General features: G+C 54.8%; 1 protein-coding gene and 1 long non-coding RNA gene across 10 annotated transcripts in view; one reads left to right on the top strand and one right to left on the bottom strand.

The window, feature by feature from the left end:
* Positions 1 to 1,068: 1,068 nt before the first annotated feature.
* Positions 1,069 to 4,454, bottom strand: LOC103171297. The gene is made up of 3 exons (XR_486718.3): positions 4,041 to 4,454; positions 3,066 to 3,172; positions 1,069 to 1,189 (listed from the first exon to the last, which is right to left on the bottom strand). It is a non-coding gene; the product is annotated as an uncharacterized LOC103171297 (long non-coding RNA).
* A 3,690-nt stretch (positions 4,455 to 8,144) lies between these two features.
* RGS7 (regulator of G protein signaling 7) overlaps positions 8,145 to 26,586 on the top strand; it is a 137,624-nt gene continuing 119,182 nt past the window's right edge. For 3 of the 9 annotated variants that reach the window (XM_039914841.1, XM_039914842.1, XM_039914839.1), the window contains exons 1-2: positions 8,146 to 8,247; positions 11,603 to 11,732. In XM_039914841.1, coding sequence (XP_039770775.1) covers positions 11,655 to 11,732 — 78 coding nt within the window. In that variant the 5' untranslated portion in view covers positions 8,146 to 8,247; positions 11,603 to 11,654. Of the gene's footprint in view, positions 8,248 to 9,176; positions 9,215 to 10,455; positions 10,475 to 11,602; positions 11,733 to 26,586 lie in introns of those variants that run through there. The other 6 variants (XM_039914838.1, XM_029046977.2, XM_039914840.1 and 3 more) reach the window with 5 other exon arrangements.

Below are 26,586 nucleotides of genomic sequence, written 5' to 3'. Positions count from 1 at the left end.
GTTTCTTTCTGTTTCGATTCTCGGGCCTGCGGAGGCCCAGGTTCGTGGGGCCGGTTGGGCTTTTCCATGATTTTTCACCTACAGATCTCGTCTTGTCCCGGGATCCTGGGCTTGGCCCAAGCGACGGCTCCCGTTAGCAGATGTTTCTGGCCCCGTCGAAGCCCGGTCTTCCGTCCCTAAACCCTGCCCATCCGTTCAGCTGTATTTATGGAGCCCTTACGGCGTGCAAGGCACTGCACTAAGCGCTTGGGAGAGCACAGTACAACCACAAGCAGACACTTAGAGAAGCAGCGTGGCCTAATGGCAAGAACACGGGTTTGGACGTCAGAGGTCGCGGGTTCCGATCCCGCCCCCGCCGCTTAGCTGTGTGACTTTGGGCACGTCACTTCACTGGGTCTCAGTTACCTCATCTGGAAAATGGGGATTAAATCCACATTCGGACTGTGAGTCCCACGTAAACTCCAGGATTTAGAAGCGAGCTTGGCACGTAGTAACCGGTACCGTAATTCCGCCAGCGAGCCAGTTGTGTTTACTGGGTGCTTACTGCTGCGGAGCACCCTAAGCGCTGGGGAGTGTACAATGAAACAATATAACAGACACATTCCCTGTCCACGAGGAGTTCACGGTCCGGAGAGGGAGACAGACGTTAACATAAAGGCAATTAAAGCTATGGACGTAAGTGCCGAGGGGGACGGATAAAGGGAGCGAGTCAAGGTGGAACAGAAAGGAGTGGGAGAAGAGGAAAGGAGGGTTCAGTAAGGGGAGGCCTCTCGGAGAAGACGGGCCTTCGATAATTATTCAGACCCAACCGTTTCAGAGACGGGGTGGACTTGCTGTGGGGGGAATTACTGAGGCTTTTAGCCTCCGGAAAGCATCAGTGGAAGGTAACATCTTTATGATTTGCCAAGTTATCTTCACCTAAATCCATTTACTTCCTCTGGGTAAATGTGCCGGCTGACATTCACACATCTTTTTAAAAAATGTTATTTATTTATTTGGAAGACGCACACATTTTAAAAACAGTTCAACTGTAGCCTCCCTCCCTCTTCCCCCCCCCCCCCCGCCCCCTCCACACCGGCCTTAGGAGAATTCAGTTTTGTCCCCTGCTGGGTGACATATTTCAAACTGTGTTTACTGAGTCATCTTCACAGCGGCTGTTAGAACTCGTGTTGTATCCGGCGATAGCCTTCTGGGTGAAAAAAAAAAGAGAAAAAGCGCCAATGACAAATACTGAAACACTTCAGGGAGGAAGCAGATGGATGAATCTCCTCAGGCTCCCAGATGCCCGAGCGGTACTGTATGAGACCCCGCTGGCAGGAGATGGCAATATCCTCGCACGGGATGTCGTGATAATACAGAAAATAATAAAAATAATGGTATCTGTTAAGCACTCACTGTGTACCGTAGTGAGCAGCGTTGGGGTGGGTACAGGCGAATGGAGTTGGCCACAGTCCCTGGGCCCACTTGGGGCTCAGAATCTCCATCCCCACCGATGTGGTCACCGAGGCCCAGAGAAGCGAACCGATTTGCCCAAGGCCGCACAGCAGACAGGCGGCAGAGCCGGAATTAGAACCCACGACCTTCTGACTCCCGGCCCGGGGGTCTGTCCAGTAGACCACGCCGGTGGCGCACCACGCTGTCGGTGGGAAGCAGCGCGGCTCAGTGGGAAGAGCCTGGGCTTCGGAGTCAGGGGTCACGAGTTCGACTCCCGGCCCTGCCACTCGTCAGCCGTGTGACCGTGGGCGAGTCACTTCACTTCTCTGGGCCTCAGTTACCTCATCTGTAAAATGGGGATTAACTGTGAGCCTCACGTGGGACCACCTGCTGACCCTGTATCTCCCCCAGCGCTTAGAACGGTGCCCCGCACATCGTAAGCGCTGAACAAATGCCAACATTATTATTATTATTAGTTGACTCAGCGGTCCCCCGGGGATCTGTGTTCTCGGGCCACAAAAGCCCACCGCCGGGTCCAAATTCACACGCCTCGCCGGGAACGCCGATAATAACGACCGTGGTATTCGTTAAGCCCTTATTATGCGCAAGGCACTATACTAAGCGCCCTTCGTTCTTCCCCACTCCCGGCTCCACAGCACTTACGTCCATATCAGTAATTTACCTCTCTGTATTGATGTCTGCCTCCCCACCTCTAGACTGTAAGCTTGTTGTGAGCGGGGAGTGTGTCTGCTTCTTGCTGTGTCGTACTCTCCCAAGCATTTAATACAGTGCCCCGCACGGAGTGAGCGCTCAATAGATACGACGGAGTGAATGAAAAATAATGGGGTTGGACACGGTCCCTGTCCCGGCTCACGGCCTCAATCCCGATTTTATAGGTGAGGAAACGGAGGCCCAGGAAAAGGGAGTGACTTGCCCAAGGTCCCAGAGCAGACAAGTGCCAGAGACGTAATCCTCGAGGAGCTTCAGGGCTGGAGAAGCAGGGTGGCCTAGTGGAGGGAGCATGGGCTTTTGAGTGGAGAGGACCTGGGTTCTAATCCCGGCCCCTCCGTCTGGCAGCCGTGTGTCCTCGGGCGAGTCGCTTTACTTTGTTGGGCCTCAGTTCCCTCATCTGTAAAATGGGGATGTAGACTGTGTGAGCCCCACGTGGGACACGGACGGTGTCCAACCTGTTTACCGTGTACCTACCCCGGTGCTCAGAACAGTGCCCGGCCCATAGTAAGCGCTTAACAGATACCACAAGAAAGGAGCGTACAGTCTGAGAAAGCGCTCAGTACGCGATTGAAAAATCCGGCTCGTAATAGACATTATTATTACCAAACAGACTTAACCGGCCCGGTTGAAGAGTCGTCTCGGCACCGCCCGTCCTGGTTCTGTTCTTCGGACGGAAAGCGGGATCGCTCTGACAGTCCTGGCCTCTTTTGTGCCAATAAATTTACTTCCTGGGTGCATTTATTTAAGCGAGGTCAATCTGGACATTCTTCTCCTCTCACCCCGCGGTGAGCAATCAGTCCCAGTTCTTCCGGCAGACCCATTTCCACCTATTACGTCCTGCTAGGGGGTCCCCCCTAAGTCCCTCACATTTATCCAGCCTGTCTGTCTATTTTCCTCACCATGAAAATAATGCGGAATTTTGCGGCTCCTCCTCCTACAGAACAGCAGCTCCACTGACTGGCACGAGGATTAGAATTAGATGGGCCCGGAGAGACTTATCTGTGGGCTAGAAAGAAATCAACAATAATTAAAATGGGAAGTGTGGCCATTTAGTGGGAGCAAAATCCCTAGCGGTTGGAATCTCTCAGCCGCGCGGAGGTTTTGCGGATAATCCGGAAAACCTGCTCGACTGGTGATGGTTTCTCGTTGAAGGGTTCTGCCGGATCAAAGACTTGGGGTCCTCCCGAATGATAATAATAATAATAATAATAATAAAGTACTTATCATTAACTGCACTAAGCGCTGGGGTGAATACAGGCAAGTGTTGGGGGGTGGTCACAGTCTCAATCTCCATTTTACAAAGGAGCTAACTGAGGTCCAGAGATATGAAGTGACTTGCCCCACGTCACACAGCACACAAGGGGCAGGGCCGGGATTAGAACTCACGGACCTTCTGAGTCCCAGGTCCCTGCGCTATCCACTACCCCACGCGGCTTCTCCCATTCGGGGTTAAATCCGACCGAGGCATTCTCTCGCGATTCAGCAATGGAGCCGGCGTGATCCCCCGGACCGGCCGCGGAATTGGGATCCGAGAATGTGGGCCCCGGCCCCGGCCTGCGGTGTGACCTCGGTCAAGTCACTTAACCTTGCTGGGCTCCGGTTCCCTCATCTGTAAAATGGGGGCTAGCACCCGCCTCATCCCTATCTCACCGGGAGAGTCCGAAGACAAAATGAGATAGGTAATGGGAAAGTAGTTTGGAGAAATCCGTTCCCTCGACGGATTCAAATGTTTTTTAAAAAAATCGTTCCGTCGTATTAAGCGAGTGCTTACTGCGTGCAGAGCTCTGAACTAAACGCTTGTGTTTTAAAAATAAAAGAAAATATGTTTTATTTTCTGCCCTGGAGGAAGGTTGATACTTCATTTGCCAGCATACCAAGCAAGACGTTTGGCCCCTGGGGGATTGCAAGTTTACTTTCCACTCAGCGACGTTGAAGGACTGCAAAAATGGATTTTTCTTCTGTTTTCACGAATCGAAGCGATTCTAGTCATGTGTCATCGTGTCACGGAGAGGTGCTAAACCCTAACCCAGCCGTCACCGAGGCACAAGCCCCGACCTTTTATTCTTGATTTCTCTCGCAGACAATCCCACTAGGAGGACGGATATCGTCCCCTAAGGGCAAACCTTGAAGGGAGAAATTTTTCATCCAACACCACAGAAGCTTTCCATTTCCCACGTGAAGGGTCATCCGCTCGCCGATTTTTCCTTCCCGCTTTTCTTTTTCTTTGATAGTATCTGTTGGGCACTTACTACGTGTCAAACACTCTTCTCAGCCCTGGGGTCGATACAAGTCAATCGGTCCCCGTCCCCCTTGGGACTCACGGTCTAAGTGGGAGGAAGAAGAGGTATCGAACCCCCATCTGGCAGTCGAGGAAGCCGAAACGAAGAGAAGTTGAGTGACTCGTCCAAGGTCACACATTAGGCAAGCGGCGGAGCCGGGATTAGAACCCGGGTCCCCTGAGGCCCGAGCCACCGGTTTAGACTCCCCTTTCTTGGTTTCCACTTTGTTCCGCCTTTAGCGTGGGTTTCATTTTTGCCTCTTCCGCTGGGCTTTGAGCGTCCCGACTCTATCGTACTTTCCGAGGGGCTGGGCACAGTGCTCTGCCCACAGTAGGTGCTCAGTAAATGCTACGGCTGGATTCCACTACCCAGTCTGTCTTGTACGCTGAAGAGAACCAGACACCATCCGATCAATCCCGGGAGCTTGCTGGAATATGGTGCCGGAGAAGCAGCGTGGCTCAGGGGAAAGAGCTCGGGCTTGGGGGTCAGAAGTCATGGGTTCGAATCCCGGCTCTGCCACGCGTCAGCTGTGGGACCGTGGGCAAGTCACTTCACTTCTCTGGGCCTCAGTGACCTCATCTGCAAAAGGGGGTTGAAAGCTGTGAGCCCCACGTGGGACAACCTGATGATCCTGTATCTCCCCCAGCGCTTACAACAGCGCTCTGCACATAGTAAGCGCTTAACAAACACCAACATTACTAGCATCATTATTACATCTTGGTAGACGAAGAGATCGGGATACGGTTTGGGAAGAAACGGTTGCCTTTTAGGCATTTGGGGTTGGACGCCGGTCACCGCTAGAGTACCAAACTTCGGGAGGCATCGTGGCCTGGCGGACAGAGCCCCGGCCTGGGAAGTCAGAGGACCTGGGTTCTAATCCCGGTTCTGCCACCCCGTGCGATTTGTAACCCGTCGTTCAACCTCTCTGTGCCTCAATCACCTGACCTGTAAAATGGGGATTCGATGCCTGTCGTCCCTCGCGCTTCGATTGCGAGCCCCATGCGGGTCAGGGCCAACCTATCTTGGATTCATCCGATCGTATATTTACTAAGCCCTCACCGGGTGCAGAGCACTGTACTAAGCGCTCAGTGCTTAGGCCAGTGCTCGGCGCGTGGCAAGCACTTCGCAAATGCCATTAGGATGAAGTTTTCATTAACAAGGGATGGTGCAAAAAATGTCACCGTCACACTGTGGAACTGGATGTTGGGTCGATCGCGGTTTCGCCCCCAACGGAAGCGTCGGGGCCAGGGAGTCGACAGCAAGAAGTCACATCTAACTCGATTCTTTCGCTTCAGACGACAGGAGGGAGAAAAAGGATCTTTTGGAGATTTTTAAGTAGGGGCTCAGCGGGGGCGAAGACCGTGATCTCTGAAAAATTAAATCCTTAAATACCCCCCCGCCCCCCCCACCCCCGCCCCGGGAGGGGGAACGAGGTGTGAACAGGTGCCGCGAGCACCCAGTCGACGCGGGGCGTCGCCGCGTTTTCACCCCTCGTTCTCCACCCGGTTTGACAGTGACAGCGTGGCAGATAAATAATAATAATAATAATGAATAATCTCGGTGTCTCCCTCAAGCGCTTACTAGATGCCGAGCACCGGTCTAAGCGTTGGGGTAGATACGAGGTGATCGGGTTGCCCCACGTGGGGCCCACAGTCTTCATCCCCGTTTTACGGATGAGGTCACTGAGGCCCGGAGCAGGGAAACGACCTGCCCAAGGTCACGCAGCAGGCAGGCGGCAGAGCCGGAAGGAGAAGCCAGGTTCCTTCTGAAGCCCAGGCCCGAGCTCTATGCGCTAGGCCACGTTCCTTCTCAGGTAAGCACTTTGCACGCACCAAGCACTGTGCCGAGTGCTGGGTCGGGGGGCGGGGGGGGGATACAAGATCAAGGCGGACCCGGTCGGCGCTCAGTAAATACCACCGAATGAATCCACCCGACCCTTAGCATCAGCGCTCTGCACCATAGTAAGCGCTTAACAAATACCACAATTATTATCATCATCATCAGGGTTCAGCTTTTACAGCCAATCGATCGATCCATGGTAATAATAATAATAATAATAACAACACTACTAACGCTGGTATTTGTTAAGCGCTTACTATGTGCCGAGCACCGTTCTAAGCGCTGGGGGATACAAGGTGATCAGGTCGTCCCACGTGGGGCTCACGGTTTTCATCCCCATTTTACAGATGAGGTCACTGAGGCCCAGAGAAGTGAAGCGACCTGCCCAAAGTCACCCAGCTGGCAAGCGGCGGAGCCGGGATTCGGACCCATGAACTCTGACTCCCAAGCCCGGGCTCTTTCCACCGCGCCACGCTGCTTCTCTAATAATGTTGGTATCCGTTAAGCGCTCCCCATGTGCCGAGCACCGTTCTAAGCGCTGGGGTAGACACGGGGGAAATCAGGTCGTCCCACGTGGGGCTCGCAATCTTCATCCCCATTTTCCAGATGAGGGAACTGAGGCACAGAGAAGCGAAGCGACTCGCCCGCAGTCACCCGGCTGACGCGTGGCGGGGCCGGCATTCGAACTCAAGACCCCCGCCTCCGAAGCCCGGGCTCTTTCCACTGAGCCACGCATGGCAGAGGGATCAGTTGATCGACGAAGAAGGTTAAAGCGCTGCCAGCTCAAATCAGACCCCCCTCCCCGCGTCCATCCGTAATCCATCGATGGAGGGCGTTCAGTGAGCGCTTCTATAGCGGGGGCGCTGTACTGAGCGCTTGGGAAAGGATGGCCATTATTACGTGTATCCCAGCGCTTAGGACAGTGCCCGGCACACAGTCAGCGCTTAGCGACCACCACGGTGACGACGAAGACGATGATCTGCGCGGCGCTCAGAGCGGCGCTTGGCACAGAGTTAGGGCTTAAGGAGCATCACGACGACGACGACGAACGTGCCCGGCCCGAAGGAAGCGTTCAAGAAACACCGCGACGACCGCCCGTCATCACTACGGCGACGATAACGACCAACAGTGCTTCGCACCGACTAAGGGCTCAAGAAACACCTCGACGATAAGGGCGACGGTCATCGTCACCGTCGGGACGACGACGACGACGAACGGTGCCCGGCCCGAAGGAAGCGTTTAAGAAACACCGCGACGACCGCCGTCATCACTACGGCGACGATAACGACCAACAGTGCTTCGCACCGACTAAGGGCTCAAGAAACACCTCGACGATAAGGGCGACGGTCATCGTCACCGTCGGGACGACGACGACGACGAACGGTGCCCGGCCCGAAGGAAGCGTTCAAGAAACACCGCGACGACCGCCGTCATCACTACGGCGACGATAACGACCAACAGTGCTTCGCACCGACTAAGGGCTCAAGAAACACCTCGACGATAAGGGCGACGGTCATCGTCACCGTCGGGACGACGACGACGACGAACGGTGCCCGGCCCGAAGGAAGCGTTTAAGAAACACCGCGACGACCGCCGTCATCACTACGGCGACGATAACGACCAACAGTGCTTCGCACCGACTAAGGGCTCAAGAAACACCTCGACGATAAGGGCGACGGTCATCGTCACCGTCGGGACGACGACGACGAACGGTGCCCGGCCCGAAGGAAGCGTTTAAGAAACACCGCGACGACCGCCGTCATCACTACGGCGACGATAACGACCAACAGTGCTTCGCACAGAGCGAGCGCTTAACGAACATCACCATTCCGACGACGACGACGCTGACGATCACTATCGCGATGACGACGACGAGGACGAACGGGGCTCCGCACAGAGCGAGCGCTTAACGGACGCCATCATTCCGATGACGACGAGGTCGATGACGGTGGTCATCATCGGGGTGAGGAGGGGGAGGAGGAGGATGACGGCGATTAATACGGGGATGAGGATGAGGACGGTGATTATTATCGGGATGAGGATGGGGATGGTGATTATTATTATTATTATTATCGGAATGAGGAGGAGGAGGAGGAGGAGGATGGTGATTATTATCATCGGGATGAGGAGAAGGAGGAGGAGGAGGATGGGGATGGTGATTATTATTATCGGGCTGAGGAGGAGGAGGAGGGTGATGATCATCGGGATGAGGAGGAGGAGGAGGGTGATTAGTATTATCGGAATGAGGAGGAGGAGGAGGAGGAGGGTGATGATCATCGAGATGAGGAGGAGGAGGAGGAGGAGGAGGAGGAGGAGGAGGGTGATCAGTATTATCGGAATGAGGAGGAGGAGGAGGGTGATGATCATCGGGATGAGGAGGAGGAGGAGGAGGAGGAGGAGGAGGAGGAGGGTGATGATCATCGGGATGAGGAGGAGGAGGAGGAGGAGGAGGGTGAGGGGAGGGCGGGGGGCGTTGGTCTACCCCGCGTCCGGTCCCCTTCCCCCCGCCCCTCCCGGGCCGGGCGCGGCGGCGCGCTCCTCCTCCTGCCCGCGCCTCCCTCCCCTCCTGCCCGCGCCTCCCTCCCCTCCTGCCCGCGCCTCCCTCCCCTCCTGCCCGCGCCTCCCCTCTTGCGGACGGACGCCGGGTCCCGCGGGGTCCCGCTGGGGAGCAGCCCCCGGGGGGAGCGGGGCGGGCGGCGGCGGCGGCGGCGGCGGCGGCGGCGGCAGGGCCCGCGGGGGCCGGGGGCGGGGGGATGCGGCGCCCCGACCTCGCTCCCCCGCCCGCGCCCCGCTGAGCCCTTCCTCCCTCCCTCTCTCCCTCCCTCCCTCCCTCTCTCCCTTCCCTTCCTCGCTTGCTTCGGCCGGCCTTCTCCCCTCCGGCCGGAGCCGGAGCCGGAGCCGGAGCCCGAGCCCGAGCCTCGGCCGAGCAGGTGAGCGGAGCCACCGCGGGGGGCGGGGGGCAAGGACCGGCCCGGACGGCGCGCGCCCCGCGGACCCCCCCCCCGTCCTCCTCCTCCTCCTCCTCCTCCTCCTCCTCCTCGTCGTCGTCCTCGTCGTCGTCCTCGTCGTCGTCGTCGTCCACCTCCTCCGCTGGCCGCGGTGCTGAAGGTGCCCGCCCGCCCCGGCCCGGCCCCGGCCTCGTCCGTCCTGCCCGGGCTCCGTCCGGCCCGGCCGGGCTGGGGGTCATCGGCGCAGAGCCCCTCCCCTCCCTCCCCTTCCCTCCCCTTCCCTCCCCTTCCCTCCCCTTCCCTCCCCTTCCCTCCCCTCCCCTCCCTTCCCTCCCCTTCCCTCCCCTTCCCTCCCCTTCCCTCCGCGCCCCCTGCCCCTGCCCCGGCCCCCCTCGGCGGTGCCCGCCCCGCCCCGCCCCGCCCCGCACGTCTGGGGCTCCTCGGGTGGATCCTGCCCCTTCCCTCCCTCCCCTCCCTCCCCTCCTGCCCTTCTCCTCTCCCTTCTCCACCTTCTCCTCCGCCTTCTCCTTCCCCTTCCCTTCTCCCTTCCCCACTTTCTGCTCCTCTTCCTCCTCCTCCTCCTCCTCCTCCTCTTCCTCCCTCGCCTCTTTTTCCTTCCCCTTCACCCCCTCCGTCTCTTCTTCTCCGCCCTCCTCCTCTTCCTCATCTCTTCTTCTCTCCCTTCTGCCTCCGCCTCTTCTTCCTCCTCCCCCCTGGTCTTTACTTCCTTCCCTCCTCTTCCACCTCTTCTTCCTTCCCTCCTCCTCCACCTCTTCCTCCTCCTCTTCCCCCCCTCACCTCTTCCTCCTTCCCCCACCTCTTCTTCCTCCACCTCCTCCTCCTCCTCCTCCTCCTCCCTCACCTCTTCTTCTTCCACCTCTCTCTCTCCCTCCTCCGCCTCTTCCTCCCTCACCTTCTCTTCCTTCCCCCCCGCCTCTTCCTCCTCCTTCTTCCTTCACCTCTTCTTCTTCTTTCCCCCTTCCTCCGCCTCTTCCTCCTCCTCCCTTCACTTCTCCTCCCTTTCCCACCTCTTCCTCCTCCTCCTTCTTCCTTCACCTCTTCTTCTTTCCCCTCTTCCTCCGCCTCTTCCTTCTCCTCCCTTCACTTCTTCTCCCTTTCCCTCCTCCTCCTCCTCCACCTCTCCTTCCTCCTCCTCCCTCGCTTCTTAGCCTGTGAACCCCACGTGGAACGACCCGATCACCTCGTATCCCCCCGGGCGCTTGGACCGGTGCTTTGCACATAGTAAGGGCTTAACAGATGCTATTATCATTATTATTGTTATTCCTCCTCCTCCTCCTCCTCCTCCTCCTCCTCCCTCCCTCCCTCCTCCTCCGCTCCCGAGTGGGCGGGAAAGGCCGCTGCGGAGAACCTCCCGGGTGGATGGAGGAGAGGGCCGCCCCGTCTGTGACCCCTGACCCCCGACCCCCGACCCTCCCAACTGGAACGGGCTCGAGCGTTGGCCGCTGAGAGGGCAGAGCACGACGGCCCTCCAAGTACGGCCGAGCGGCAGAGGGTGGGGACGGGCCGCGTTTCCGCCGCGCCCGGGGTCGCCGAGGAGGCCGGGGCCTCCTCCTGGCCCGGGGAAGCCTGCGGGTTTCGGAGCCGGGAAGATCGTCACTTCGCGGGCCGCCGTTTCTGCCGGGATCGGGAACCGGGGGGCGGGGGGGGTGGGGAGAGGTTGGATGGGAGGGTCGCGTCTTTAGGGTGGAGTGGGAGACGGGGCTCTTCCCTGCGGACGGTTCCTCGGCGGAAGCGATGAGGCGGGCGGAGCGGATTCGGACGATGGGGGCTCGAGCCTCGGTTCGGGTGGCGGCGGGCCGAACCCGGAGGTCTCGCGGATGAGAGTCGATCCCGGAGGACGGTCGACTCTCGGTCTTGAGAGTCGATCCCGGAGGACGGTCGACTCTCGGTCTTTCGCCCTCCTCTCTTCCCTTTCCCCTCCCCGGCGTCCCCTCCCCTCCTCTTCTCGAGTTCTCCGGGCTTCGTCTCTGGAGCCGAGGGGCAGAGGCTCCCGAGAAAACGAAGAGAGAAGCGGCGTGGCCTACGAGATAGATAGGACCCGGGCCCGGACCAGCCAGCGGGGCCTGGTTTCGAATCCCGCCTCTTGCCGCGGGTCCGCTGGGTGACCTGGGCCTCGGTCGCTTCATCTGTAAAAACGGGGGTTGGACCTGCGGACCGCCCGGGGGACGTGGACGGCGTCCCGTCTGATCGGCTTGTCTCTACCCCGGCGCTTAGTAGAGGGCCCGGCACCCGGCGGGCGCCCGAGAAATACTCCAGAGAAGGAGGAGAAGGAAGTCTATTGACGATCTGCCCCGCTAATGACTCTCACACCGAAATGTCCCACTGAGCCCCCTCTCCCTCCTCTCGCAGGGGCTACCGGATCGTTCCGGCGTTGAAGAGCGGATCCGATCCGGTGGAGGACATGGCTCAGGGGAATAACTATGGGCAGAGCAGCAATGGGGTGGCTGACGAGTCCCCCAATATGCTGGTCTACAGAAAGGTAAGGGTCTTCCTCTTCTCTTGGGAGAGGGGAGGGGATCGATCGCTTAGAGGTTCACTTACCCCCCCCCCCCCCCCCCCGCCCCCGGGGCACTCGGGTACACGTGACTGCTCTAGTTCCTTATTTCGACTCGGTTGTGCATTTGCTCGTTTGTTCGACTCTCCCTTCGGGGTCCAAGCTCTTGGGTGAGCTGGGAAGAGCATCTAGTATAGCGCGCTGCCCAGAATGGGCGCCCGACACGTGCCGCCGTCTCTGCTTCCACCGTCGACGACGTTGGTATTTGTTGTTAAGCGCTTACTAGGTGCCGAGCGCCGTTCTAAGCGCTGGGGAGATACAGGTCATCAGGTTGCCCCACGTGGGGCTCACGGGCTTCATCCCCGTTTGACAGATGAGGGGACTGAGGCCCGGAGAAGTGAAGTGACTCGGCCAGAGTCGCACGGCTGACGAGGGGCGGGGCCGGGATTAGAACCCACGACCTCCGACTCCCAGGCCCGGGCTCCTTCCACTGAGCCACGCTGCTTGCCGGTGCTATCTAGGAGGTGCCTCGGTTCTCTAGCCGGTAGGCCGATGCCCTCGGCTGTCGGAGGTCTAGAGAACGACGACTCCACCCCGCGTCGCTGAGTGGCAGGTAAGATCCCCCGGGTGGTCACCGTTCGCGTAGGTTGTAAGGAGGCATATTTGGCTTTCGCAACTCTCTCTACCCACGGGATGAAAAAGACACAGTCCGATCGGCTGCTGTTTATCCCCCGGTTCGACTGCAAGGTTTTCGTCGGGGAAGCGGCGTGGCTCAGTGGAAGGAGCCCGGGCTTGGGAGTCGGAGGTCGCGGGTTCGACTCCCGGCCCTGCCGCTTGTCAGCTGGGGGACCGTGGGCGAGTCACTTCACGTCTCTGGGCCTCGGTTACCTCATCCGGAAAACGGGGATTAGCCGTGAGCCTCACGTGGGACGACCTGATTCCCCTGGATCTCCCCCCGGCGCTTAGAACGGCGCCCTGCGCGTCGGGAGCGCTTAACAGATACCGACGTCATCATCGGTTAAGCCCGTGTCGTCCCCAAAGTGGTTACCTTGTAGTGGTTGCCGCGTGTCACGTACTGCACCAGGAACTGGGGTGGATGATCAGACCGGACACGGTCCCGCTCCTGCACGGGGCTCGCGGTGAAAGAGGGAGGGAGGGAGGGGATTTTACAGGTGAGGAAACTGAGGCACCAAAGTTAAGCGATCGGCCCGAGGACACGAAGGAGGCAAGCGGGAGGGGCCCGGAGGAAGAGCCGGGTCTTCCGACTCCCAGTTCCGTACTAATTCCTCGACGATGGGGGTTAACGGTCTCGCCTTCCTCGGTCCGCTTAGCGCCGTTTGATTCATTTCTCGCCTTTTCCGTGGAGTGACCGCACAGCGGCGTTTTTACCTGTATCCGCCACGATCCGGGGCTCCCGAGAGACCAGAAACCAGGCTGCAGCGTTGTGGCGGTGAGGTCGAATGTGAATCCCTCGGTCTTCGTTTAAACGTTAGGGCGAAACGCTGTGAGGAGAGATACCGGTGGCTCCGTTTTGGTGGTTGTGCGTGAGCCCGGTTGCGCGTGAGCTCGGTTTCGGTGCTCCTCATCCTTCCCACTGGGTTGGTTAACTCTGAGCTGCCGTGCGTATCTTTGGATAGAGATCCGTGATCCGGAGATTCCCCTACAAGTAGATCGGGCAGCCTCGCCGATTACGGAACGACGATATCGTTAACGGATGACTGCTAACGAAGACGTATTTATTGGTGATGACACGGCGTATCGAAGCGATGCTCGACTGGCTTTCCTTTTCTTTCACTAGTCATTTTACTAACAGGAGGTAATTTTACTAACAGGAGGCAGCGCGGCCTAGTGGAACGCATGGAGGACTAGAAATCCGGAGACCCGGGTTCTAGTTTCAGCTCTGCCACCAGCCTGCTGTGTGACCTTGGGCGAGTCGCTTGACGTCCGTGGGCCTCGATCTTCTTATCCCCAACTGAAAATGGGGATAAGATAGATCGTGAACCCCGTGTAGGACGGAGAGTGCGTTCGATTTAGTCAGCTCGTATCTAACCCGGGGCTCAGGACCGGGGAAGCACTGAACAAATGACGTAGTTAGTTATTAAGGATAAAGGAGTACGTTCCTCCCTTAATTTTTACCAGATATTTATTTCTGCGTTTCCGCATTGTTTGGAGTTTTTTAATTAATTTAATTTCATTAATGAATCAGCGAGCCGAAGCAAAGAAGGAAATCTCTCTTGCTAACGGCATGGCCAGTGAAGTTCAGAAGTGTGTTGAGTGAGTTAAAAAAAAATTTAAGTCATCGAAGCCGGTTGTGTCTCTAAAATGGACCGTACGCTCGAGGAAGGGAACAAGCAGTGGGAGAAACGGGGCTTGCGACCATCTCGTCACCTCCCGAAAAGAAGGGGGGATTGTGACTTGCGGACAGGCCGCTCCGATTCCTGCTTGGGAAAGTTGGGAAAGCTGACAGGTGGGTGATCCTGCAAGGATTTTGTTGTGTTCTGTTGCTCCTCCTCCGGTCCCCTGGTACCTAACATTTGTTCTTACCGTGTGTGGAGACGCACGCCGATAGCTAATGGATTTTTCTTTTTAACTGCTGCTAAATTCCATCGATTTATCCGAGGTGACAGTCAGCCTGTTCCCAAAGGTTGGTGAGTTTGATCATCCGTGGGCACTGTTTTTCTAGAGCGCCTATTAGCCTTGAAGTTACAGAGATAGAAAATTTTGTGTATTCTGAGATTTTTCTGTCAGGGGGAAGATTAAGGATCGAAATATCTTTAGAATTAAACAGAGCGCATCCAGCAGCCCTTTCAGGGTAGAAAGGTGTTTAACGTGGATTTACTTTCTTACGCATGCATCGTGTGTGGAAACCGACTTCTAAAAATTAAATTCGGCCTGGCTGTCGGAATTTCATTTTTCGTTTTAGAGTTGGATTGTTTGGAATAATTGGACCTTAGGAGATTCCTAGTTTGGAATTCACTTTGTTGAATGATTTGACTAGGTAATTTGTACAAGTTCAGATTACTACTGGGGTAATTTCACAGTGATAGAAAGGGGTGAACTATGAGACATCACGATAATAATCTATTCTTTCAAAGATTATAATTATGCTCATAATGATGTTTATTGTGTTTGTTCATCACGGACCGGGACCCACAGCCTATTTTAATCTCTGCTGTTCGTTCATTGTAGAGGGTTAATGAAATGGAGAATTTACTTTTAGACAACATTTGCTCATTGAATATTTAGCAGGGACCATTTCATTTCAGCTCAGCTAACGTTCACTCGGATTTGGTTTGGCATTTTCTCCGGCGCCTGTCGGGTTGTTGTGGAAAAATACTCAAAATATACGCATCACGGTTTTAAAGGAAATATTAGGTCGTAGGTAGCATAAAATAAGACGGACCGTCTGGTTAATGTTCGACGGAAGCCTCGTGAGTCCGTGTGGGCGTCCATGAGACGGGGCACCTTGGATCGAATCTCCCGATGCGTTTGTCTATTGCGGGAATCCTGTTTCTTCAGGAGCAAACGTTCTTACGCTTCAGGAACGGGGATCTGTGGCGGGAAGGGTGAAGACTAAGAGAGAATGAGCTTCCAAGCCAGGACCCACCATCCTGCGTCTTTTCACTCCCAAAAGGAAACTCTCAGCCTAAAAAAATATTCACCCCTAACTGTTGGAAAAACAGGACTTTGCACCAGGATGGAATCCAACTTCTTTTTCTTCCTCCTCTCTGTAAATTCTTTTAGGACCTCTCTCTCTCTCTCTCCCACTAGATTGGAAACGCTTTGAGGGCAGGCAGGGATCAACTCTCTCTGTTGGACTCTCCCGAGGCCTAAATCCAATGCTCTGCCCAGAGTACCTCGGGTTCCGATATAAGGAATTGCTGATAATAAATTAGTAATGACTGTGAAATGGGAGATTAGGCCCGTGGGCCCCATGTGGGACAGAGACTGTGTCCAACCTGGTTATTTCGTGTCTTCGTACAGTGTCTGGCGCATAGTAAGCGCTAGACAAGTACCGTAAAAGAAAACGGACGTGCTCAATCCATCTGCTGATTGATGATCGTGCCTTCCGAGCATTTAATACGGCACTCTGCACCCAGTAGATCCTTAGTGAAGACTACCGATCGACTGATTGAGAACGCGTTGTACTTTCCAAGCGCTTAGTGCAGTGCTCTGCCCACAGTAAGGGCTCAATACATACGGTTGAATGAATGAACATATCTGAGAGGACAGATAAATTCGGGCTTTGATTTTGTTGGACTGTCTGCCTTCCCCTCTAAACCCTGAGCTCGTTGTGGGCAGGGAATGCGTCCGTTCACTGTTCTGTCGTACTCCCCCAAGCGCCTAGTACAGTGCTCAGCGTACGGTAAGCGCCCAGAAATACAGTCGACTGACCCACTGACTGTTGGATGTGTTCCTTGTCTCCCCGGCAGACACCCGGGTCTAATATTTTCTGCCACCCAGACATTCAGGGTAAGCTTCTAGGCTAGGGATGCTTTCCCCCGGGATCCCACGGAGGTCCATCGTGATCGTTTCCGTCTAGCAAGAGCGTTTCTTCGACAGCTCCGAGGCGCAGGGCCCTCAACTTAGGGCTCGGGAAGTTCAAGTGACGCAGCCGCGGCACACGGGGAGCTTCCACTCCGATGAGGGGCGATCTAGTGGCTTGGATGGGGGTCCTCGGGTGGTAGGTCCATCCCCGATAGAGTTCTCTGAGGCTGGCGGGTTTCGGTAGGCAAAGAAAATGAATCCTGACATTTCCACCTACCAGAAGCGGATGGCTCGCTTTGCAAAGACCGGTCTGGCGATGGGTACTGGGGGATGATTAACTTCGGCCGGAAACTCCTGGGGAGGTGAACTCCTTCTTCCCTATTACCGGTTGGTCCCCCTCTCCTGTGGGATTTAGATAAGGATACCTGGGTCGTAGGGCAGGGACTGTGTCCCATCCCCTTACAGCCTATCAACCGCTTAGCATCGTGCTTGGAGCACAGTAAGCGCTTGAGCGCCGCGGTTATTATGCTCCTCTCTTTCTCCACCTCACCTCTAACCGTTGCCGTCTGGTGAAAGGTGAAGAAATCGATGGCCTGGTGCAAAGAGCCTCGGCAGATTTTTTTTGGGGCGGGGGGCAGATTCTAAACCCAGCCTACTCTGTGACCTCGGGCAACTCATTAGATCTCTTTGTGCTTCGATTCCTTCGTCTGTCAACTGGGGATAAGCTACCCGCTCTCCCTCCCTCTTAGTGTGTGAACCTTGGGTCGAGACGGAGAAGCGGGGCGGCCTAGTGGATAGAGTCGGGTCCGGGGAGCCGGAAGGACTCGTGTTCCAATCCCGGCTCCGCCATCTGTCTGCTGTGTGACCCTGGGCAAGTCGCTTCCCTTCTCTGTGCCTATTATCTCATCTGTAAGATGGTGACTGAGACCGTGAGCCCCGTGTGGGACAAGGATGGTGTCTGACCTGATTATTTTGTAGCTACCCCTGCACCCTGTCTGGCATGTAGTAAGCATTTAACAGGTAGCATTTTTTTTTTTTTTAAAAACAAACAAAACAGAGGCTAACCTGATTATCTCACATCTACCCCAGCACGTAGTTAGCACTTAGTAGGTGCCATTATTATATTTTTTTTCCAATCATCTAAGGTTTTATTGCCTCCGGATAGCATTCGAGGTTATTCGGAATGATAGAGAGCGGTGAGTATTTTTAGACGCTGTTGGTAATGGAATATGATACCCTTAAATGGGTACGGAAATATCTGAGAGTTGGGACAGTTAGTGCCTTGGTACTTTAAAAATAGCCATTTCCAGACAGAATGTGTGAGGAGCAGAACCACAGGTAATTAGCCCTCGCTGTCATTTTCATAGAACCGGTGAAAAGGCATCTGAATGTCAGGGTTACGGTGAGACTCCTTTTAATAGAAGGCCAGCCCAATTATAAAATAATGGTTTGTGATATTGCCGGTGGGTTCATCCCTCGGAAGGAAATGTCTTCGCTTTTTTGGCCGTTAGCTTAGGGCAGTGTGGAAGTGGAGCTGGTCTTCTTTACGCTTTTTGTTTTTTAAATGGCATTTGTTAAATGCTTACTATGTGCCAGGCACCGTTCTAAGCCCTGGGGTGGGTACAAAGTGATCAGGTTGGACACCGTCCCTGTCCCACGTGGGGCTCCCAGTTCTGATCCCCATTTTACCGATGACGTAGCCGAGGCCCAGAGAAGTGAAGCGACCTGGCCAAAGTCCCACTTGCAGACAAGCGGCGGGGCCGGGATTAGAACCCAGGTCCTTCGGACTGCCGGGGCCGTGCCCTATCCACTAGGCCAGGCTGCCGGTTGTGGGCAGAGCACTGTACTCAGCACTTGGGAGAGTGCAGTGGAGGCAGAAGACACGATTCCTGACCTCAAGACACCGGGAACTACACCGGATCTTGGCTGGGAGCTGCTAGTGCCTTCCAGGAGCTGCCTGGGACGATTCCAAGGAGAAACGGGTCAAAATAACGCCAACCAGCTGGTGGGGAAAGGGTCAGTGGCTACAAGATTGTTTCCAGGGGCTGGATTAGAGTCAGGTCTCCTGACTGAAAGCTTGCTACAGGCAGGGAGTATGTCTGCTAATTCTACTGGAGCGTTCTCTCCCAAGCGCTCAGTACAGTGCTCTGCACGGAGTAAGCGCTCGATAAATACCATTGCTTGACTGATTGAGACTGATGACGGAGTTGGCCCTTGGGGTGGAAAACGGCCCTTCGGACAGAGCTCAGTACAGTCGGTCGGCCAGTCGATTGGATTTATTGAGCGCTTACTGCGTGCAGAGCACTGTACTGATAAACAGACACGTTCTCTGCCCTCAACGAGCTCGGCACCCAGTAGGCGCTCAATAAATACCATCGATTGATGGGTTGAGTTGGGAAGGAGCTGCCCCTGGTCTCCTCTGCCCTCTGGGTAGGGGCAGCTCGGTCACGGGGAAGCCCGCCGACTGCCGCTTATCCCCCCCCAGAAACCCTTGGCGTCTTGGAAGAACTGCCTCGGCCCCGGGCAAAAGCAAATCCACTCCCGGAGGGCGCTGTCTGATCCTTGCTGAACGGCAGGGTCTGATCATTAATGGATCTGTTTTTATTCTATTGGGTTTAATTTCACTCATTAGCTGAGAAATTGGAATAAATAATGGGCGGTAAATGAATAGCTCAGTGGATGTTATTGTCGATGGTTTGGTTCATCAGGCTGGAGGAATCCAGTTCCCTCACATTCTCGGTGTTAATGACTCATAATGCGTCACAATTTAATAACGATTGCCGAAGTAAATGTTTGCTTTATTTGGCATCTACATATATGTTAGGAAAAAAAGCCCCTCCTCAGCAACACGCAACGACCGCTGGTTGAAAAGCATCTAGCTAGAGCGGATACTACCTTCTCAACTGTATTTCTTCTCTGATGATGACACGGAACGGTCTTGGCGCCCCGAGCAAATTGAAAAATCCGTGGAGCTTTAAGGTGCCGCGTTTTCAAGGGCAAGGTATTGGGAGAGAGAGTTTTGTAAATTGAGTCATTTCTGGGTGGATTGCTGCGCTTTAGGCTTGGCTTTTCCCCTTTTGGGATGAGATAGACTATACGTCCGAGGGAGGCGGCGTGGTCGGCTGGGAAGAGCACGCCCCTGGGAGTCAGAGGAGCTGCGTTCTAATCCCGTCTCTGCCGCTTACCTGTTGTGTGACCTTGGACGAGTCACTTCACTTCTCTGGGCCTCAGTTACCTCACCGGTAAAACGGGCATGAAGACTGCGAGGCCTGTGTGAGACAGGGGCTGCGTCGCGTCCAACCTGATTATCCTGCGTCTACCCCGGGCCTTAGTACGGTGCCTGGCACACAGTAAGTGCTTAACGGATACCGTAAAAAAAAGATCCCAAATCATTTCTTTTGGGGAGAAAGGAGAATCCCCTACAGAAATGGATTCACTGATCTTCCCTCGTTGCCCCACCACGATGCAGATTTCAGGACCCAGTTTGCTCTTTGCCAAGACATTTCCTGCTTCCCTGCAGTTCAGCGGCGACTGGGAGAGGTCTGTTTGTCGATGGTAGTTATTAAGTGCTTACTGTCTGCCAGGCACTGGACTAAATCCCGAGGTAGATACAAGATGATCTGATCGGACACATTCAGTGTCCCCCCTCGGGCTCGTTAGGCCTAACCCCCGTTGTAGAAATGCGGGTGACCGAGGTACAGGTTAAGTGAAGTAATTTGGCCAAGGTGGCACGGCAGGCAAATGGCCGAGGTGGGATTCGAACCCAGGTCCTCTGACTCCCAGGTCCGGGCTCTCCCCGCTAGGACGCGCTGCTTCTCTGACGTTTAACTTATCAATCGGCAACCGGTCTTTCAATCCAAATCAGTGTTGGGCTTAGCATCCGGTGCTGCAGATTTCAAGGGAGGTTTCCTCCCCCTACCCTTCCTCCCTCTGAAGATTTATTGCTTTTCCTTTCTTTCCTTTCTTAAGGAGGCAATAAACATGCATTTGAAGAATGCAGAGCCACGGAAGCTCTGCTGATTTACGACCAGACACCTGGCTTGTGGTTCCTTTTCCCTCTCCAGGATGTGGCAGAGTAGAGCAGGGTTTAATTGAGAAATGATTCATTCGCCCATTTGGATTCCTGCAGAGCTCACTATTTCCCAGTGGCTGGTTAACTTGCTGTGAGAGCTCTAGGGGTGGTTTTTTTTTTAAGTGTTTACTACGAGCCAGGCACTGTACTAAGTCCTGGGGTAGATAGAAGGCTGGACACGGTCCACGTCTCACACGGGGCTCGCTCGTTTTACAGACGAGGTCACGTATGCCCAGAGAAGCGAAATGACTTGCCCAAGGTCGCACAGCGGCCAAGCGGCAGAGCAGTGGCGAAAGGAGCATGGTAATGGGAGTCAGGAGACCAGGGTTCTAATTCCAGCCACTGGCCCGCTGTGTGACCTTGGGTAAGTCACTTAACCGCCCAAGCGCTCAGGACAGTGCTTTGCACACTGTAAGCTCTCAATGAATACCGTGGATGAAGAAAGCTCTCAATAAATACCATGGGTGAACCTCTCTGTGCCTCGGTTTCCTCAGGTGTAAAATGGGGATGAATAATGCTCTTCCTAAATCTGAGACTGGGGGGCCCGAGGAGGGACAGGAATTGTGCCTGAAATGAATATATCCCCAGTCAACCCTACTCCTTAATTATGAATAATAATTAGGGAACTTGTTAGCACCTACTATGTGCCAAGCACCGGTCTGAGCGCTGGGGTAGATGCAAGTTGATCGGGTTGCACACGGTCCCTGTCCCACGTGGGGCTCACGATCCTATCCCCATTTTACAGATGAGACAATTTCTCAATTAAACCCTGCTCTACTCTGCCGCATCCTGGAAAGAAAAGTGACTCGCTCAAGGTCACCCGGCAGACTTGCGGCGGAGCCGCGATTAGAAGCCAGGTCCTTCTGACACCCGGACCCGTGTTCTATCCAGTAAGCCACGCCGCTTCTCTTAACACGGTGCTAGACACCTAGGAAGCACTTAATACGTATTATTATTTGTATTATTATTGTTGGCATTACTTCCCGCTCTTGGTGCGGTGGGTTTTAAATGCTTTCCTCTTTTTTCCAAAACACATCCCTACCCTCCGCTGATAATTCCCCCCGGACGGAAACCGTGAGCTCTGAAGTCGGCTGGGACCGGGTTCCCTCTCCAGAGACACAACTCCTTTCAACCAAGGTTGCTCATGCCCTTCGGCCTTTGGTGAATCCACAAGGGGGGAGCTCTCGTTTCCGCAGAGATCCCCTCCCCGCCGATAGCCAACCCCCCTCAACGTGTGCCAAATCCATGAAGATGGAATTGTGGATGTGGACTTTTAAAAAAAAATCCATCGTAAGGGAACAGAGAACGAGCGTGTGTAAGAAACTACCGTCGTAGTTGAATGCGCTCCAGTGTTTACCTACTCCGAAGAAGTGACTCATCGCTGCTGATGCCTTTACGTTCTTCTGAATCTTGCTTAGGACCGTGACTTTTTAAAGAAAAATCTTCGCTCTGCCATTGGGAAAGTCTCGAGCCTTCGCGCAAAGAGATTTCTAAAATCAGTCCCACCTCAGGCTTCTCCCTCTCCAGTCCGTCAGGCGTATCGTCCTGAAACGTCTCTACCGTCCTCTTCCCCACCGGCCAAGAACCTCCGGCAGCTTCCCCCGGTCCTCTGGCGTGAAACGAACCGACAGCTCCGCGTCCATCACCCTCTGACCTTTGCTTCTCTGAGCTGGTCCTTCTCGCGTCCCTCCGGGTCCCCTTTTAACCGTCCTCCCGCTGGTGACCTGCCCTCCTCCATCCAATCGCTCATCCCTACTTGGTCTTCCTTCCGCTACCAATCACAACCCGCCTGGGGGCCTCCACAAGGCACGAGAGGCGTTTGTTCGGTTATCTGGGTGGTCTACCAAATCGATCACTCCCTAGTAGAAGAGGGGTTGAACTACGACCCGACGTGGCGTCACATCCCCCACGAACCAGTCCGGGCTCTGCACACAGTAGCGCTCCATAAATAACGACTGAATGAGTGAATGGTCCTCGGTCAGCCCTGGAGGAAAGATGTGCACCCGGCCCCCGGACGTCCCTCCCGGGCCCCCTCTCTCTTTCCCGGAGGGGCAGCGGCCTCGGAGCCTCGGGGGTACGGAGAGGAATGGAGGTGCTTTGATTTTTTGAGGGGGGGGGGCGTGACACGGGTGGGAAGCAGCGTGGCCTGGTGGAGAGAGCCCGGGCCTGGAAGTCGGAAGGACTTGGGTTCTAGTCCCGGCTCTCCCACTTGTCTACCGGGTGACCTCGGACAGGTCACTTCACTTCTCTGGGCCTCATCCCTCATCTTTAAAATGGGGATTAAGATGGTGAGCCCCACGGGGGACAGGGATCGGGTCCAACGTGATTATCCCGTACCCACTCCAGCGCTCAGGACGGTGCTTGACACATTGTGAGCGCTTAAGAAATACCATTATTATTATTCAATAGTGGCGGGGGCGACCTTTCACACCCGGCCACGGTAACCCCGGCCCTCACCCCTGCACTAAGCACTTGGGAGAGTTTGACCGAGACCTCCCCCAGAACAAGGCCAAGAAGCCCTAAATTGGCACGTGAAAGAAGGGCCGTTGCGGGGAGGGAGAGTGTCTGTTCCACTGTTGCACTGTCCTCTCCCAAGCGCTTAGTACAGTGGCCTACACACAGTAAGCGCTCAATAAGTACGACTGACCGACCGACGGACTGCACCGGGCAGGTGTCTGACCGACCTTGCAAATCATCCCACGAGGGGATTTCAGAAATGCAAGTGGACGACTTGTTCTACAATTTCAAACCTAAGCGACCCGCTGTCATTTCTCCAGATAACTCTTCCTCCGAGAGGCCCCGAGTGAGCGACGATCTCCCCGTTAAATCACTTCCTAAATATTCCCGTTGCTATAGCAGCCGGGGCCGATGACGGCATTTATACGCGAAGCGCTCGGGGAGATAATGTACAGAAAAGCCAGCTGAAGTGGTCAGGATTTTTCGCTCTCTCGGCGTCTGGCCGCCAAGCCGCTCTTTCAGGGAAGCGAATCGCTCTTCTCCGCAGACCGAAAGGCTGGCTTTGACCTGGCGGAGCCAGGGATGTGATAGGAAAGCAAAGCGCTCGGGACAGCACCAAGCAAGAGCTCTTTAGATACCTTTATTTCTACAGTTGGCCGAAGCCTCTTTTATGACTAAGATCGCCACCTGCTATTTACCAACTCCCGACCTTTGGTTCCCCCAAGACCATCTCCCTTTCTCCCCACCCGCCCTCACCCTCTCACCTCTGGTTCCAGCTCATGTCCTTCCCTCTGCTGCAGAATTCCCCCCCCGGCTTCCAAGCCTTTCTGAAAACCCACCTCCTCCAGGAAGCATTCCACCATTAATTTCCTCCTTCCCAAGTTATGTCATTCCGACGACCGTCCCAATGTGTATATTTTTAGTCGCCCGAATGGTTCAGGTATTTTTATCCGTCATTCCTTGCTTTACAACCCCGATCAGACCGTGCGCCCGTCAAACGGCAGGGACCGTCTCTATCTGTTGCCGACTTGTTCATTCCAAGCGCTTAGTACAGTGCTCCGCACATAGTAAGCGCTCAATAAATACTATTGAATGAATGAACAACCCATGCTTTTTAATTCTATATACTTTGTAGCTGCCTGTCTTCCCCCACTAGATTATAAATTCCTTTGGGAAAGAGTGTGGCTTCATGGAAAGAGCCCGGGCTTGAGGGTCAGAGGACTTGGGTTCTGATTCCGGCTCCGCCACTCACCTGCTGTGTGACCTTGGCGAGCCACTTAACTTCTCTGCGCCTCAGTTACCTCATCTGTAAAATGGGGATTAAGGCTGTGAGCCCCATGTGGGACAGCCCGATTACCTTGTATTTACCCCAGTGCTTAGAACAATGCCGGGCACATAGTGAGCGCTGAACAAATACCATAATTATGATTATGATTAAGGGCAGGGATCCTGTCCCATTTCAATGATAGATCTGCCAGTGCACAGTACGGTGATGGGCACATCAGAGCCCAAGTAACTCCGAGCGTCTCTGAGGTCAGTGACGTCAGGAAGTGAAGAAGCCTTGCGTGGTCTGATTATGAAGAGAGACCAGAGGAAATGGAAAAAACTTGAGCCTGCTAGGAATCGGGACTTTGTTTTTGCCAACCTTTGCTTACTTAGAATAGTGCTAGAAGATCTGGTAGGCTTTTGAGGTATTTTTGCGTGATCTTCCGTCCGTCTCCTCGGTCAGAGTGTCAAGTCCTGGTGGGCAGGGGATGTATCGCTTGCTTTGTACTTCCCAAGCGCCTAGTACGATACACCGTGCCCACTGGGCTCTCAGTAAACGACTACTATCCTTGAGAGCCAATGCGGCGCAGTGGCAAGAGCATAAACCTGGGAGTCAGAGGATGTGGGTTGTAATCCCGGCTCCGCCATTTGCCTGCTGTGTGATCTTGGGCAGGTAATAGTAATACTAATTATGGTATTTGTTAAGCGCTTACTATGTGCCAGGCACCGTACTAAGCGCTGGGGTGAATGCAAGCAAAATGGGCTGGACGCAGTCCCCGCCCCACATGGGGCTCACCGTCTCCATCCCCACTTTCCAGATGAGGTAACCGAGGCCCAGAGAAGTGAAGCGATCTGCCCGAGGTCACACAGGAAACCAGTGGCAGAGTCGATATTAGAACCCCTGACCTTCTGACTCCCAGGCCCGTGCTCTCTCCCCTACGGCGTGCCGCTCCCCCAAGTCACTTCATTTCTCTGTGCCTCGGTTCCCTCGTCCGTAAAATGAGGACTCGTCGCCCGTTCTCCCTCTTCCTCGGACCGTGAACCCCACGCGGGACCCGACGATCTGCTATCTACCCCTCGGCTCAGCGCGGTGCTTGACACGTAGCGAGTGCTTCCCGGCCACCGCCGTTCTTACTGTTATCTCTCCCTCTGAGGAGCTTGCAGTCTAATAGGGGAGACAGACACCTAAACTAATTACAGCTAGGCCGGTGGGGGTGAGGGTGTGTGCGGAGGAAATCGGTATAATGCGTTTATTGTTAGTCTAGGTTTTAATACGGGGCTTCTTAGCCCAGACAATAGAGTCTAAGCAACTCATCTTCGTGACTAATTATAGAACCCGCTTTCCAAGAGCCAGGGAGCTGTACTCAAGGATCGTTGCTTGTACCCGTTGAATTAAGCAGGGAGCGTGGATGCGTCTGTCAGCCTGCATGACGTTGCTATGTACACACTGGCTTTGAAGCTGCTACGACAGGGACCTTCTTCTTTCCCCGTCGCCGCGTCTCCGGCACTCCCCGCGGGCCTGGGAGTCGAGGGGACCTGGATTCTGAGCCCGGCTCCGTCGTTTGCCCGCTACGTGTCTTCGGGCAAGTCTCCGTGCAAGTCACGGGCCGCGGTCTCCTCATCGGTAAAAGGGGGATTCGGTATCGGTCCTCCCTCCCTGTCAGCCCCGGGTGGGACAGGGACCGTGTCTAACCTGATAATCATGCATCTACCCCAACACGCAGTACGGTGCTTGGTGCATAGTAAACACTTAACGGATCCTATGGTTGTTATTATCATTAACAATGACAGTAGTAACAGTAATAATAATGCATTCTGGTTCTGTGCTCCTTGCTTTCCGGGGGCAGCTTTCTTAAACAATAGACATCTTCAAGGTCACTTTCTGCAAGGGGGCGAGACGTGCAGCCGGTGAGATTTTACCGTTCTGTTGAATTTTTTAACGAGATCTGTTAAGGGCTTACTGCGTCCCAGGCACCGTACTAAGCTCTGGGGTCGATTCAGGCTGATCGGGTTGGGCGCTGTCCTTGTCCCACATGGGGCTCACAGTGTTAATCCCCATTTTACAGATGAGGTAAATGAGGCACAGAGAAGGGAAGTGATCTACCCACGGTCACGCAACGAAGTGGCGGAGCTGGGATCAGAACTCAGGTCCTCGGATTCCCGGACCCGTTCTCCATCCACTAGTCCACGCTGCTTATTCTGTTTTCTTTAGAAGTCAATGAGAATGATGATAATAGTAATGAGACTGGTATTTTTTAAGCGCTTACTATATGGCAAACGTTGTGCTGGGGTAGCTAATGATAATAATAATCACGTTGGTGTTTGTTAAGCGCTTACTATGTGCAGAGCGCTGTTCTAAGCACTGTGGTAGACACAGGGGAATCAGGTTGTCCCTCGTGGTAGCTACAATGTAAACCAGTTGAACCACATCCCTACCTCATAGGATGATAATAACGTTGGCATTTGTTAAACGCTTACTGTGTGCCGACCGCTGTTCTGAGCGCTGGGTTAGATACGAGGTAATCAGGTTGTCCCACGTGGGGCCCACAGTCTTAG

The sequence above is a fragment of the Ornithorhynchus anatinus genome, chromosome 19, assembly GCF_004115215.2.
Source record: "Ornithorhynchus anatinus isolate Pmale09 chromosome 19, mOrnAna1.pri.v4, whole genome shotgun sequence".
NCBI lineage: Eukaryota > Metazoa > Chordata > Mammalia > Monotremata > Ornithorhynchidae > Ornithorhynchus > Ornithorhynchus anatinus.
Note: the sequence above shows the minus strand (reverse complement) of the source record. Positions and strands in the feature narration are given on the sequence as shown.